Here is a 16,640-nt window from a genome sequence, read left to right on the forward strand (position 1 = left end):
GTTCAAATGCTTATATGTACACGGCTAACTGCCGCAGCCTTACCTAGCATCGATGCACTTTTACAAAGTGAGCCATTTGTCGGCTCAAAAACACAGCTTTCATTTTCATCACAGAAAAGTGCAACTCGGACAGCATGGCAATGCCCCTCTATATGCCCTTTTCATCAAAGAAAACATTTAAACTGAAGAAATTTCGAATCCCATCAGCATTGACTAATGTACCCAAACAGTGTTGTTCCCTCTCTTTGTTCGTGTGTGAGTGTGCGCTAAAAGTAAGCTATGCTGCCTAGCCAGCCACACTCATAACAACTTATTAATAGAGCTCAAATAACTTTACTGTCGATGTTCCCGATGATGATGGCATAGTTCCATTTATTACGCAAAGGCAATGCCCCTATATGCCCTTTTTATCAAAAAAAAAATTTATGCTAAAGAAATTCTAAATCCCATCAGCATTGGCTGATGTACCCTAACAGCTGTCTAGGCTACATATTTGTGCACTTGCTGCCACATAGTGCCAGACGGAACTCTAAGTTGTATTTGGTGTCCTCACACGAGCCTGAATGGGTTCTGCAAATGCAAAAGTGGAGAGGACACTTCCATTTGCGCATCCCTAACGACCAACAATCATGCCACCTCAAGGAGTTTGTGCACCTCCTCCAGTTTCATTGTGAAGTGCAGCACAGCCATTAACTCATAGACAACAGGCTTCATATTCTGCACTGTCACATTAAAAATAAAAGGACTGTGAAAGATGTATAACAATATGCTAAAAAACAAAAATGTGTTTCTGAAGCAGGGTTGCCCATCAAGCGGAACATATTTTCCCGGTCCCTTCAGGCTCTGTCTAATGAGAATTTACTGCATGTCAAACAAAGAAGGCTAAAGCTTATAAATAAGGAATAAAATGGAAAATCACCCATTGTCCACCTCCATTGCTGTCTCCTTTTTGGCACCAGTCTTAGCCTCTTCTCTGGTGCTAACTTTGGTTTCTGTGTTGACCGCTCCACTTGCCACTTCTGCTAGAAAGTCATCGTCTCCTTCATCAGCAAAGCATGAGAAATCTTCATCTGTTCAGAGGAAAAAAAAAAGCAACTATGTAATAACAGTGACAAGCTACACCGATCTACTTCATTTTATTCGTAGAAACACTATGCAGGTAGTCCATAATTACAGTGTCCAAACCAGTGCTAAAAGGTTGGTGTCACGATTGAATCGGTTGCCTGCGCAGCGTTCCTAAATATGAAATGTGCTGTGCCAGCCAGTTGCGCAAGTGAAAGCATGCATAGCAATTATGATAGCAGAACACAAGGACCAAGATTCAACTGCCAACTGTGTTGAAATGAGGTAAAGTCGACACATTGAAACTTTCATATTAAAGGGGCCCTGAAACATTTTTTAAAGTAACCATGGAATGAATTCACTGGAAGAGCTTATTGCCTCACGAATTCAACGCCGCAAAAATTTTAAGAATTCGTCCAGTCGGAGTGGAGTTACAAAGATTTGTCGCATGTTGCGATTGCATTCTCTCTTCTTTTGTCCCAACGAAAGCGCTGGAAGCCAAGCAGGGAGGGATGGCAGGGCCACAGAAAAATGTCATGCGGGCCTCGTGACCTTAATTCTTCGAATGCGTGGCGTTTTCAGTGTGATCGCGTGCGCACGCGTAGACAAGTAGCGGCCTTCCGTGGTGATCTCTGTAACGAGCGAGCGCGCCATGTTTAAATTAGCCAATGGCTGGGCTTGCTACGTGTGATTTTTGGGTATTTTTCGTGATTTGTCAAGAGAAGAGAAAGCAATTTACAGCTGACTTTGATCATTTATTGTGAATTCCAGGTCGCGTGCTGCTATAATATATGGCTCGCATGTTGTCGGGAGCCTCTCCTAGCAATAGGCAGTGTTTTCTGACCATGTTCATAAAGTGTTGCAGCACCCCTTTAAATATCAGACACTAGGGCTAAGTCCATTTGTGAGAGTGGCAGAGTACTCTTGCTGGTAAACGCATTTCAACAGATTTCAAAAGCGGCTACTTAATGCCAAAAGTCTACTTTGAAGTAAATAAAACATCATAGCATAATTCAGCAAAAATATATATATATGTATACCGTGCCTCTATGCTTCCCCAGCACTTTGGCGCAGTACTTCATAGCACCGCTCCTAGATGACAACACCATTCCTGCTAAAAGCGGTTAGAACTGTGAGAGACCGTGCATAATGAGTATGTATAATGAAACCTGCTTGTGCTCGTGGTATAGTTGCCGACATGGCCGTCCTCTATGCTCCAGAGCCATAGAGTTGGTGGCTTAATTCCCCAATAGGGCAATGCAGCCAAAGTTGTTCTTTGAACTTCTAACTTATTCGCACGCCCTTTTACTGACATCTCAGTTCCATGACGGAAACGGCATAAGTCGAGTCTTCGTAGACTCCAGCATAAAACACTTTTTCCTTAGAAAGGAAGATAGAGACAGTAAAGCTGATACAAACAACCCATAAATCCTTCCATTTACCTTCAGACTTGACTTCTGCATCAGCAGGGGAGTCCTCGTCAATGTTTGGACTGTCTTGCATGACATCTTTGCTGTAAAACTCATCTATATCAACCGGCTCCTCCTTGACGTGGGTTTTTAGTTTAGTGTACATGCTGGTGTCGGCATTTTCATAATTGATGGTACGTGGCTTGAAGGATTCCCTCATAGGCTGGCTCTTGGGTTTATCTTTGGCAAACGGGTTGAGCGGTGACCTACATGATGAGATTACAGAGGATATGTACCATGAACAACGATTTCTCTAAGCAGCTTTGTGCATAGTAGAGGTCACTACAATATTCACTTCTAGTTTGGTTTTGTAATTGGCTGCTGCTACTCCATACCTCTTTTTCATAGACAAAACTCTAAGAGAAACATATTTTTCTGGCACCTTCAGAATTTGTTTAATGAGATTCTAATCTACATATGAAAATTTGTGCCTCGAAATACTAGTTTGTATTCAACAGTGTCCTTCAAATTTGTTTGAGCATGGCAAATGCTTGAACTGCAGACACTTGCTGTTTCACACTGCACATGACGAACTGGAGAACAAAAACTGGCTCAAATTTTTCACAGGCTTAAGAAAACAGGCAATTAGTTTTATTTTAGGAAAATGAGAGAAATTTAGCATGGAGATATGACTTGACATATTGATATCATAACTTGAGTTGGTTTTGAGCTATTTGCTATTGTTTTTAAGTTATCAATATTGACAGACTCTTATTGCTATCCTCAAATCAATTACATCATTAGGTGGAAGTTTGTTATGATTTTTGCACAAGCATATTTACAAGGGGCCATTCTGCACTATAAAGTTGTTGGTTTATAATTTAATGCTTAAATAAGCACAAGCATTTTTTAACATCCTATAAGTATGGTATTTTCAATAATTTTTGCAAAAATGAATTATTGAAATTAACATGACGTGCAGACAAAAACAGGCCCCTTTATAGCACCGATCAATGAATCCAGATTGAATTTGTTGTGAAATGGCAAAGGGAGGACTGACAGAGACAGCAGAAAATATGAAGCCTAAAACAAAGCTGGCTTTATTTTTCATTGGAGAAGTGCGGCACTGTGCCCATACAGAGCTCCTATCTCTTTTTATTTATGATAATGCCATGCTGGTTTCTCATAAATTTTGATTATGGCACACTACTAAAGTGCTGTTTTCTCGATTTCTACTGTGTAGTTTGTTCTAACATTTTGTCATAACATAAAAAGAAATGCAAAGGTAAAAAAAAATATCCTGACTGATTTGACCATTCGCCTTGCCACATCCCCCTCTAATTATGTGGAGAGCACTGGCAATAAGCTGTTGAAGTGGGAGTGATTAGTTGAAAAATAATATTTTATTAAATAGTTGTACGGGTTACATTTATGATCCACGGTACATATTGCAGCTTTGAAAGGCATTTAATAATAATGTTGAACATTTTATATGACTCAGCTTTGCCGTCTTCATTGCATGCCATCTTAACATCACAATAAGGTCATTATTATCAACAGTCTGTGTAATAAAAAACTAATAAGAAACAAGGAGAATGAGAAGAAAAAGATAAGCAAGGTCAGGCACAAGTAAAAGCTTACTAATTAGGTTAACAAAGCACTAATTAGAAATCTAGGCAAAAGGAAATAAGATATTACCTTGATGTCGATGGTTGCTGTACAATTCTCTCTTTTGGCCTGAAAGACTGGGTAGCTGGTAAAATTTCTGTACTACTCCTGTTTGTAACTGAATTGAAAATGCTGTTGATAAGTTCGTCATCATTCACCGTGATGTTCTTCTGGAAGTGGAAGTAGAATCAAACGTTAATGTGCCTAAGAACAGTGCTTGTTTCATAATGTTCTGAAACCATAACGAAGCAGCCATACTGAACACACTGGTACATGTTCAAAAGTCTTACAAAGCCAATACAATGGCTTTTAGAATCCACATAGAATACATACTTTGCCGCCATTACAGTATCAAAAACATTTAACATTTGTACATACAGTAGACTCCCTTGAAGACGAACTCGAAGGGACCACAATTTTTCGTTTGTCTTACCAGGAGTTCGTCTTATCAGATGTGCCCCCCAAAACCAAATGGTAACAAGCCAAGTATGCCCAAACATGTCGCTTGACAGTGAATAAAGTATACGTATAATGGGAAGGAAAGAAACAAGGAAAGCATTTAAAGTTGATCCCAGACATATTAAACTCGAATATATATATATAGAATTATTGGCTATATCAAACAGTTGAGAAATCCCCTTGAATTTTTCATGCAAAAGTATAGGACTGTTTCACCCGTATATCGAACTCTTGCTCAGCGGGGCATCCGCTATAACAAACGCTGCGCCGAAGCCCTAGAAGTGCATTTTTTTTCCGATCCAATATTGATAAATTTTTGGCCACGTCCTAACAAATTTCGATCCATGTTCGCTTGCAGGTGACGAAAAGATGGTGTTATTTCCTCGCGCTGATCTGGGTCGTTGCGCGGCACTTGCGAGTGCACAGGTATGTTTGATGTGCGATTGGCAGATCTTAACGCACGGGCATAGTGTTTTTCAAAAAAGACCAATTGCCGAGGACACCAAAACGAAAATGAGAAGTGACTCAGTGATCTATATGCAATGTTTGCATTCCCTTCCTTAATTGTTTGTTGGTGCACAATGGCATGCGAGCCTGAAAAGCAAGGCCTTCAAGATGTGCAACCTCGTGACGTACTTCGTGTTTTCGGTTTTAAAACGCATGTCACAGAGACTATGCTTTTTCTAGCTTTTCGCACCAAGCAACAGCTGCCAGCTACAGAGCCACAAGTGACATCGATATCACCAACTTGTTTTAGTTGCAGCCCAATCAACAGGGCTAAAAAGTCTCCCAGATGGCCGATAAGCACGCCGATGCCACCGGCAGCCTTGCTGGTCAGGGAGTGAAACTATGTGCGAGTGTTCTCGCTCATCATCTGCAGTTTCTGCGATGCGATATAATTAGCTTGGTTGTTCTGAAATTTTATTAGGTGTGCCTTTATACAGCATCTACAAGCATGTAGATATAGCTAGAGAAACGTCGCGCTGTCTCATCGACGGCGCAGTGGTGTACGACGCAGGCCACGTTGTTGAATGTGCGCAGCCGATGCTGTCAATGGAGATCGCATCACCGTCGCGGCTCTGCTCATGCAAACACGTGGACTGGTAAACCCGCCACACAACGCCCCCGTGATGATCTAGTGCTGCGCAATGGTGAAGTACTGCTCTGTGCCTCAGGGTGATTCGCCTGCCCGTAAAAAGGATGTTAGCTTTTACAACTATCCTAGAGAGAAGGGCACGCCTGCCCTTTTCCTTAAGATATTTTTTCTGCAGTGTAACGATAGTGACAGTGAACACGAGGATATCTGTGATAATCATCGATTTCTGACACTCTGGCATTTGCAAACAACACATGATATAAATACGGCAGAGCAGCTGTTTCAATTGCTGCTTCGGTAGTCAATGAACGGTTCATGGCATCTACTAATAACGCAAAGCAGCATGAAATTCCCACATTTGAGATAATTGTGCTTGGATTGCAGCTATAGACGTCGACAGGGCACAAACACGTGTTGCATCACAGTAAGAAAAGTCTTGAGGGGTTGGTGCTGGTGTAACTTGGGAAGGGGGAAAGTTGCGTCTTAATGCACCCTCTGGCCAGTGCAAATGCCTGCAGTTTGTCCCAATAATGTTTGTTCAACGAGAGCGACATCATGTAGTTTATATTAATACCCTACAGGGCTGTCGCTCGGGCATCAGAATATAACAAACAGTTATCACTGATTGTATATACAGCGTACAGGGCCCCAAAGATTATGTGACACATACCTCTGTTTTCTTCTTTGGCTGTTGTGCACTGAACATGGCTGCAATGGTGCCAGCCTTTTCCCCAGGTTTCTTAGCATTTGGAGGCCGGTAGGAATTCTTGGCAGCTGCTTTTGCTGAAAGCAGAGAGAAAGAATCTCTGTAACATTTCGCCTCCGCGCATCGCTACCTAGTGTTAGAGAAATATGGATTTCATTACTACCTTTCGTGGGAGCGTTGAAATCCGCTTCATCAACATCATCATCGAATATTTCTCTCCCATCTTCTACGTAACCAGTTCCATCTAAAAAGCGTAACGAAAGCGTGATGTCACAGATGAGTTCATCTTTCAACGGTTGATGTTGCTGGTCACCTACACTTTTCATCATCATGTTTAACAATCTGTAAACGTGTTCGAAGCATTAAATTCTTAGTAATAATTATTACTTTATTGTCAACAAGGTGCTCGCACCGTGTTTCTCTTCGCTCACCTATTCTTCTCAAAATGTTGGCTCGGAAAACATGACAAATTATGCTTAGTCTCCATTTTCACATGGTTTTCATGGTTATCACGTCAGCGAGGAAACGATCGACAGCCTTATAACCCCGAACGACGTCGAAGACACCGCCGAGAGCATCACGGTGATAAAAGAAAAAATCAAACTACCATCGTCAATGATCCAGTCTTCCTCTTGACGTTCCTGTACGAGACGGGAATATTCGTTCTCGTCCACCTCATCATAAACTGAAGTTTCTTCTTTGAGCTGGAAGAAGAAACGATCACATTACCGCGATAAGAAGGACCGGAAACTAGCGGGATATTACAAAGACAGTGATACACACGAAAAATAAATAACTAAATTTATCCAGACTGAAAGATCACACCTCATATTTGCTCCGAGTTCCCTGCTTGACTTGCTTGAGTCTTTCGAGCGCGGCGAATCTGCCTGCTTTATCGGGCCTCTGGCGCTTCGCTCGGGTTTTGACCAACGAATCTGGAACGGGCGAATCGCCGTAGTTCGAGTACACACTACAAAGCAGTTGTTAATACTCACCGGAATCATCATCCATGCTCTGCGCGTATTCGATGCTATGCGCGGTGGAAGCAGAGCGTGCGAGAAATTTGGCGCGAAACCAGCGTGGTAAACAGGAACCGCAATCGCCCGCCAACGATGACTCAAAAGCTGACAATAAAAAACATACGCTGGTAAGTGTGTACAATAATTGCTAAGTTACAATATAAATTTTTATTTAGTGTAATAGTTTGCTTAAAGTAAAAAATAGTACGTTTTTTTTGTAAGTACGTGACACACTACTAACGCCAAACAAAGTATCTTTAGCAACGAAAGAACAATTCTAGCCAAAGAAGCGCAAAAAATTGGTCACGTGACAATTTTGTTTAGAACGTCGACGACGGCTACTTCTGCTGCAGAATTTTTTTCTCGAGCGTGAAATTAATCGCGCGTTTGTCCATCGGCGCTCTACGCATGTGGTTCGCGTAGCCGATTTCGTAAGTTTCATCGCATTCTCTTTCGGGCTTACTGCCTGTCTCTCGTTTAATCGCCGACGTCGTTATTGCACGACTGTTGCGGTGTTTCAGCTGGCTTCCCGCAATCAACAGAAACTTAATTGCCTAGCTTAGGTGCTTGTGCGTACTAACGGCGCACTCGGAGCTGCGATACGCTTCAAGTTCTTTCCTTACCGGCACGATGTTGACCTTGGTTGAAGGGGTACTTTTTTTTTCCTCGCCAGTCACCGGCTCAAAACAAGGACGAGGTCAGCGAGGTTGTGAATGAATGAGGTTTCCCTGGAGCTCGAATTGGTTTCCAGCCTGACAACGAGTGCGAGAGTTGAGATCGGTTTCGTTTCTCGTTTCAGTGTAGTGCAGTGACCAAGACCTCTTACGGACGTCGTGGCAGCAGGTGAACTTTCTAAGGGCGTGTTCCTCAGCTTCGTATATATTTTTGCGTCGCGCGTTTAGTAGAAGGCACAGTTGCCGCATTTGGCAGCTGTGGCCGAGAAACATATGTCTCTGCCGGAACGGTCGAGTCACTTATTAGGCATTCCTTGATTTGGTACGGTGTTTACTGTGCCTGCGTGGACAATTGCGCAATCGCGCGGTCAGACACGTCGCCTTCTGACGAGGCCGCCAACTCGACGACCTATGGGGGAAGGGAAAGTGCCTCGTTTATGCTAAACCGATTGAAGGTGTTGGCAAGCGCGCGCAAGCTGCACCTTCTACGCGTCTCGTCGACGGAGTGACGCACGCGGCTCGTTCGAGTGTCTGGGCCTCGCCGCTGCCAAATCGAGTTTCTCCCTTCGGCTGTTGAACTTTGCTCGCCGTGTCTCGTAGGCGGGTGAAGAGCTGATTGTCCGCCGAGGCAGACTGACAGCCGAGGTTGCCTTGACATGCCCCTTAGCGAAGAGGTGGGATAGCTTTCCTTTCCTTTATCTGAGCCTTCAAATTGAGCTTGAGACACGCAACTTCCGTGGAGATAAGATTAACTTTGAAAGGTTCTTGGGAGCTTCTCCAGGGGGCTCTTCTCTGCCTAGTTTGCCTGATCGTAACTGGAGAACACGTGGTGAGACGTCTATGCTTAGCTCTCATCTCAAAGCACGACTCTCTCCACTGATGCCCAACGCGAATTCATTTTTGAAGTGTTATCTGACATGTAATGATATAGAAGTGCCTGATGTAGTGGTAAACAAAAACCTTCTCTACTGTGCACCTCTTTCTTCAGAAAAAAAAAAAAAGTGACTGTGCTTTTCAATGTTCATTTCAGGCTTGAGGAAGCCTGTCCATACAAACATGTCTGTATCCCAAAGGAAAAGGACACGTGTGGACAATGCTGTCATGCAAGACGGACCTGCCACAAAACGCATGGTCAGTTCACTTGTCTTACTCGTTCTTTTGTATAGTGTTTGCTGTATTGTCTTAGAGTTTTGCTGATTGCATGTGCTCAATGGATGTAAGTCAACCAGGGTGTGCCGATGTTTGGCCGTCATCCTGCAAGTAGCCTTCTAATCACTACTGAAATGGCACTGACCTCATGTTTGTGTGCACCTTTGTGAAAGAAAGTGTGTTGTGGTGAGATGTAACGTACGATAATGGCACGGCATATGAGCGTCCTGCTACTTCGGGGGCCTTGTCGGACACGATGTAGGTTATCACGCCGCTGGTAGGTGCGCTCGTGGCGTGATCTGTGGATTGCATGTGCAGTCTCTCTTCACTACTATCTGGCAAATGCTCAGCTCACGCATTGTCTAGCCATCATGAGTCAGATCGAAATAAGGGAGGTCTCTCGGCTCCTCCATATCTGCAGGCTTTGTACGACATTATGCGCCAGGTAATGACTTGTTTTGGGTGAATAACTTGTTTCTTTTTTCTCGTGCATATATTATGGTTGGGCGTTCATGACTAATGCTTCTATGCTCAGTGGATGGAGCAGCTGTCGATTGCATTTTCATTTCGCTATCGTTGACCTCTGCTGATGTGTTGCAAACTTTTCTGTGTGACAGAGTCTGTGATAGAAGACGTGCGATCATGACTCGTGCAGTAAGTAGCAGCTGCATAAAGCAATCGCTCAGGTTGCCTCTAGCCGTCACATCCGTACTTGGTACGCAGTCAGTTGACTGTGTAAATGTATTGTGTTCTTCACGATGAGCATGATCTTCTTAAACTCGTGGCAGTTGGTATTAATTTGTCACGGGACATTCCTTTATTTCTACGTGTAAAATGTAGCAAGCTTTTAACATGTATATTTATGGTGAAACGTATATTATGCAAGTTCAGTCACTGTTCATTGGTTTTTTTTTAAAGCTCAATAACACTGATTCACGTTTGTTCTGCGTACTTCTCCACAAAGAGAGATCAATGCAAGTAGACATTATGCTTCTAAAATGATGAAATATAGTCTTTTCATTTGTTTTTTAATTTTGATCATTGCATTGGAGCAATTTACAGCCAGTGAGTGCATGTTGAGTTTATAAAACTGGAAGCTCCCTAGAGGGTTGTCAGAATTATGTGAAGTTGGGTAAATTGTAGTTGTAGCTAAAATAGAAATGCAGTTGGGCTGGACGGATTGCCTGCTAAGATAACGATTGGTTTGCCCATTAGCATACATAGCAGCCTGAGCATGTTTGCATGTTATTAATATTGCTTTGTCTGCCATCATTGACTACTTTTGAAAACTCTAAATTCACCCATGTACGGCAAACCTTATTTCGTAACTTAAGCCTTTGAGTGTTTTTGCCGTGCATGTACGGCAGCGGCTTTCCATCCCACTGTGTCTGTGTCATATGGGTGCGTTTTTGACCCGCCACTTAAAATATAGCACCTTAATGAAGGATGCGTGCTTACAGCAAGGTGCTGCCACCTCCTAGGGCTTACAAGAAGCATGGCATCACATGATTGGCAATGACGCCAATGGGCAACACCCATTTGTGTTTTCATTTTTGACACATGATCAAAACGGAGGCATGCAAAACTTGATTTTTATCTTTATAAGCACTTCTTTGAAGGAGGGGCAGAAGTTGATTTCCATCTTTATTCAGGGTTTTCTCGGCTTGCTTATGCGAACACTCGTGAAGTATTTTCGTTCTCAATATTCACTTAGTTTTCTTTGCCCAAGGCTGCTCCACACAGAGAAGATTCTGTGCGCGTGTGCCAACAAAAGTCGGAAAAAACATACATGTGTCTTATGCGTGCAGACCCATGTTTCAAGGAATACCATGCTCATAAGTACCATAGAACATTATGCAGTTATGAGTGGTATTGACCCAAAACATTGTTCTTGAATATCTTATATTTTTTTTTAACATTGCACTTTCTATACATTCAAAAACTACAATTATTTGACCGTCCAGGAAAGTCATTTGAGAAAAATTCTTTACTCAAAGGGTTAAAGTGATTTGCATTCATGAGAGAAAGGTAGTTCTGAAAAACATACACACAATAAAAGTTCTTTATTTCAGACTCGAATGGGACGACTCAAATTAAATTGAGTTCATATTAAGGGTGGGCACTAGAATAAACAGACATGGCACCACTATGCGCGAGCAGAATGAAAAGAAGCCCCACCTGTAGACCTGTTATGGCGAAGGAGGTGTCACTGCTCATTATGTCCCGGTGATTTTGTAAAATAAGTTCATGGAGCTCTTACAGAGAGCAAAACTAATTGATAAACCATTGAAACACCAGAAACAAGCACTGAAAGACATTTACGTGAGCACTGAGCCTTAATGTGGAAATATGTATGGGGCTATTTATGTTCCAAAACACATTTATTTACATAGCAAAGTTGATGCGAATAAAAGTAAGAGTAATCGGGTAATTTGTTTGCATTTTTTCTGTCATTATCCACGAGCATCGTTGCAGCTCCCCGCAGAGTTAGAGCACAGCGTTCGAATTCTTATCTGTTGAGAAATACTACCGTGTTATTGTCTCGCACTGCTGGTAAATTTGGTTTGGCTTGGTTTCGCAAATCATGGTGATCACTCTACACCGACTGCTCCAAGGAACGATGGAAACCAAGGGCTTCCAGGTCGTATGAATTGTTGTGATTACTGACGCGTTCGAATTATCCGGAGTTTTTCTTCGTAGAAATAACACTGGGCTGTGCCGAGACTAGTGTGTAAGTTCAAGTTAACTGAGTTTGAATTAATGAGCTTCTATTGTACCTGCTTCTTATGCAGGGAAACTGGTCTTGCCTGTATTCTTTGAGCAAAGGGTGGCTGAAGACACAAAGCTGCCCAAATATTCACCGTAGGTGTTGTAGAATAAGCAAAAATACTTTCTGTGAAAAAATCTGGAAACTGTTTTGCGGGTTGACTGCATTCAGTAGGTACTGATTTAGTTTTGATGCCGCAGTTTGAACTGGCACTTTGCGACTATGTACTAAAGGACTGTACTGAAACAAATTTTCCATATGGTCATGCATATTTTCAAGGTTTGCTGTACACTGCAAACTCGTGGATGTGGCATATCAAGTTGTATACATTCATGTTTTGTGGTTCAACATTTTGAGCACGTGTTGAAATGCCAAGCTGGTGAAGCAGTCTGCCTATTCGAATACGTTTGTGCACTGAAGTGCCTGATAAGTTTACTTCAAAACCTAACCAGCAGGACTAGACTTGAGTGCTTTTTCGTTTTTCTTTTCCCATGCAGACGCTCTGTGCACCAGCCCCATTCAGCGATGAGCCCGCGGCTGTGGCAGAGCGAGAGAAGTGCGACTACAGCATCAAGATCACAAAGGAAATGGCAGCATCAGGGCAAGGTATGCTCGTTTGTGGGCCTCAAGTATCCCTCTTTCTCGGTGATCTGGAGACGCTGCTGGGATGCCGATGAGTGCAGACGCGTGCACATCGAGCTCCGTATGTTCTTGTCTTTTCTGTATGGTTCAACCCTTGAATCGTCCAGAAATTGCCACAGGCGTGTAGGGGAGGTGCTCCGGTATCGGTGGACTCCAGTTTCACTGAAATCGGACCATTTTTCTTGTTTTTACGGCCACTTCTTCGTTCGCCCATGTGGAGCCTTCGCTACCTCTAGCGACCAGTAGAGGAGCGGCGGCGCGACGCCGGGAGACGCTCGCCCGAAGACGACAACCACGGCGTTGCCGCGGTTGCTGACGGCTATGGACTCGACTGGGGAGTCGCAAACAGCGTCCGTACGACAACCGAACCAGGTTTGGGTGAAGAAGTCATGGACTTTGCCGCGCAAAACCGGGATGAAGCAGCACTGCCTGGGAACTGCAACGCGGCGTCCACGCACGCCGCCGCAGATTTTTCCGCCCCAACGGAGACCGACCGCACAGAGGAGGGATGGCAAATATCCCAATCGCTCAGAGCGAAGAAGAAACAGGCGAAGGAGCGGAAATTTCAACAAGGAGGGGACTTCTCCGCAGGCAGCAGACCTACGACGGACAACCAGCCAAAGCGCCGGGGTCGACCTACAAGACGGAGGCCCCCAGCACTACCCAAGGACGATCTGAAAGTAGTCTTCCGACCTCACCAGGGACTGCCTCTGAAGAATGTGACCACCCAAGCGATCTCCGACGCTATAGTGGAGGCTTGCCAAGGAAAAGTCAGGTGGGATCAGTTTATTCTCCGCATCCGACCGGGGTCCAACATTGCGCTAGCGTCGACTCCAGACACGACCGTCGCGATGGCGATGAGAGGCGTCACGTCTTTGAATATCAACGGAAGACCACACCCGGTCAACGTCTACGTTACGGCAGGTGAAGGAACCAAAAAAGGTGTTATTCACGGTATAGAGCCGCACACCCCGTCTGAGACCATCAAAGCGAGCATCCGTTTTCGCACCCAGAGCGTGACGCTGGTCGACGCTCGGATGTTGGGAGACTCTCAGAGTGCCGTCTTGACTTTCTTCGGGGACATTCTACCAAGATATGTTTACTACAGAGGAGGTGAGAAGGAGTGTATTCCTTTTCGTAACACCGTCCAATTCTGCCGGGCGTGTGGGGCGGTTGGCCACCGCACCGACGTGTGTCCGCAGCCAGACTCACCCGTGTGCCATACCTGTGGAATGCGCAACCCCGAAGTAAACCATAATTGCACTCCGACATGCGCAATTTGCACGGGAAACCATATCACTGGAGACCGCAGTTGTCTGAAACGCCTCAAGCCTATTCGCAAGCAAGCAGCGAAACCACCCAAAAAACCACACAAGCCAGCCCCTCGCTGGTTTCAGTCGGAGGAAGAGGAATCAGAATGGGAGTACGGACGAGGCGGGACCCGAAAGAGCCGTTCCAGAACCCGCACGCCGTCGAAAAACCGTGCCGTGGAGACAGGACAACCAGGACAGCGGCATTCAAAGTCGACTTCGACGCCGAGAGCAATCTCCCAGGACAATCCGAACGCGCAAGCCCTTCCGAGAAGCAAGCCACCGGGGGCGTGTCCTGCACATAGCAACCCACAGGCAGACGCGGTAAGCTATGCGCAAGCCGTATCTCCCACTACCAAACATAAACCCGTTACACCAACGATCACAGAACACCCAGAATACAAGCGGGTAGTAGCTGAAAACAGACAACTTAGAACAGAACTACAGGAGGTTAAGTCTCGAATAGCGCGCCTGGAGTCACTACTAAACCAGTCGAGCAACACACAAAGCCCGGCGAGCACACCTGTTGTCTCGCAGCCCGTTGCGCAGCCCGTGGCAACGCAACCACCACAAACACCGCCGATAGCGTTCCTAGTTCAACAAATTCAACTTGTTTTTGCCAAACTAGGCCAGATGGAACGCACCATAAGCGACTTGAGTCAGGCGCAGAATCCTCGCAAGAGATCTTGTCAGAGCCCGGGTGCCCCCACCAGACAACCTAAAGAAAGTGGAATAACAGATTCCGAGAATACCAATCATGGCTAGACACCGTAACAATAAAAAGACCGAGCAAACGGAAATATGGCAGTGGAACTGCTGCTCATTGAGAACAAAACTTGAAAATTTCAAACAATTTATTGGAGCATCTCCAATCCCTCCTGATATAATCTGCCTTCAGGAAGTAGGCAAATTTCAGATAAATCTGAGAGGATACATAAGACATGTTAACCCAAAGTACCCACAAGTGGCGACATTTACCAAAAAAGATATCGCATTGAGTGTCAGCTACGTGAGCAATGAGGAAGTGCAACACCAGATAATAACAGTGTGGCCCAAAAAACGTGGAGGACCAAAAACAGTGGGGGTCAATATATATAGCCCACCTAAGGAGAGACGAGCGGACTTTGAGAACATTATAGCACATGCGATGGGTTTATTGAAAGAGAAAGACAGGTTAGTTATCATGGGGGATTTTAATGCGCCACACAGAAATTGGGGATATAAGCAGGACAGCCCTAAGGGCAAACTCCTTGTAGACCTTGTTGAACGGTATGATCTCTGCCAACTTACACAACCAGACCTACCGACACGGGTCGGGAATAGCTTAACAAAAGACACGTCACCGGACTTAACGTTTACAAATTCTGAAGGAAACGTCTCATGGGCGCACCTCGGAAAAAACTTGGGAAGCGACCACTACATTCTCGGAATAACTATTAATGCCGCCACGACAAGAAGAATGGGGAAAGCGACAATATCTGATTGGAACAAATTTAGGGAGAACGTAGGAGACCAAAGGGAAATAATAGATCTAGGTAACTGGGTGACACAGATAAAGGAGGCACACAGGAAAGTGACAAAGGAAATAGAAACAAGCGTGGAAATCCCAGCAGTCGACAAGCACCTGCTACATTTGTGGGACGCGCGGAGAAGCCTCACAAAGCGATGGCGGAAGCAAAAGCTTAATCGCAAATTGAAGATAAGGATAGCTCAGTTGTCACAGGAAGCCAATGACTACGCACGTCAACTAAATAACAGTAACTGGAGGCAATTTAGTAACTCACTTAGAGGGACGTTAGGAACCAAAAAGACCTGGCACATCCTGAGGAGTATGATCGATCCAGGGGCAACAAAAACAATGACGAACAGGGCTTTAAGAATTCTGGAGAATGAATTTAAAGGTAACGATGACGCACTTATCTACGAAGTCAAGAAATTATATGTCGGACAAGACGCATGTGAAGTGGTACATGGCAAATATGCAGGAAAAGAACAACCAGAGTTAGACGCTCCTATAACATTTGAAGAGGTTTATGCGGCGGCCCAGTCTTTCAAAAAGAATACCGCCCCAGGACGAGACAAAATAACAAACTCTATGCTTAGAAATTTGAGTGATGCGGCCCTTCGACGAATCACGGATTTCTTTAATGAAAAGGTATGGGTAGATAGAGGAAACCTTCCAGTAGAATGGAAGGACTCAAACATCATGTTAATACCAAAACCAGGGAAACCAAGAGATATTAAGAACCTCCGACCAATCTCCCTTACCTCATGCTTGGGTAAGCTTTTTGAAAAAACAATATTGACTAGATTGACAGACTATGTAGAGAGAGAGGGTCTGCTACCGGTGAATATGTTCGGTTTCCGACCACATGTATCGGCCCAGGATGTTTTCCTGCTGTTGCAAAATGACGTCATGAACCCAAACAGAGGTTCAAGCGACGAATTCGTACTAGCACTAGATATCAAGAAAGCATTCGATACAATATCACACAAGGTGATAATGGAAGGCCTCGAATCGATTAACTGCGGCCAACGAATATATGAGTATGTCCGGTCATTTCTGACAAGCAGGAAAGCTACCATTTCTTTAGGCTCGGTTACATCTGAAACCTTCGACTACCCAAATAGAGGCACCCCCCAGGGAGCCATGCTATCCCCGATACTATTTAATATCGG

The 16,640-nt window shown here is 44.4% G+C and overlaps 2 protein-coding genes across 6 annotated transcripts in view; one reads left to right on the top strand and one right to left on the bottom strand.

Moving 5' to 3' along the window:
* The window catches only part of PolA1 (DNA polymerase alpha catalytic subunit), a 90,316-nt gene extending 82,830 nt beyond the window's left edge, over positions 1-7,486 (bottom strand). The window contains exons 1-8 of the mRNA XM_037429244.2: positions 7,396-7,486; positions 7,226-7,335; positions 7,008-7,104; positions 6,564-6,644; positions 6,365-6,477; positions 4,170-4,309; positions 2,505-2,737; positions 920-1,070 (exon numbers count right to left, since the gene is read on the bottom strand). Of these exons, the coding sequence (XP_037285141.2) occupies positions 920-1,070; positions 2,505-2,737; positions 4,170-4,309; positions 6,365-6,477; positions 6,564-6,644; positions 7,008-7,104; positions 7,226-7,335; positions 7,396-7,411 (941 nt within the window). The 5' untranslated portion in view covers positions 7,412-7,486. The remainder of the gene's footprint in view (positions 1-919; positions 1,071-2,504; positions 2,738-4,169; positions 4,310-6,364; positions 6,478-6,563; positions 6,645-7,007; positions 7,105-7,225; positions 7,336-7,395) is intronic.
* A 233-nt stretch (positions 7,487-7,719) lies between these two features.
* Positions 7,720-16,640, top strand: part of LOC119178093 (uncharacterized) — a 29,499-nt gene continuing 20,578 nt past the window's right edge. Inside the window, exons 1-3 of one of the 5 annotated variants that reach the window (XM_037429255.2) lie at positions 7,720-7,850; positions 9,124-9,224; positions 12,507-12,615. In XM_037429255.2, the coding sequence (XP_037285152.1) occupies positions 9,150-9,224; positions 12,507-12,615 (184 nt within the window). In that variant the 5' untranslated portion in view covers positions 7,720-7,850; positions 9,124-9,149. The other 4 variants (XM_075888726.1, XM_037429256.2, XM_037429257.2 and 1 more) reach the window with 4 other exon arrangements.

The sequence above is a fragment of the Rhipicephalus microplus genome, chromosome 1, assembly GCF_043290135.1.
Source record: "Rhipicephalus microplus isolate Deutch F79 chromosome 1, USDA_Rmic, whole genome shotgun sequence".
In the NCBI taxonomy this organism is placed as follows: Eukaryota; Metazoa; Arthropoda; class Arachnida; order Ixodida; family Ixodidae; genus Rhipicephalus; species Rhipicephalus microplus.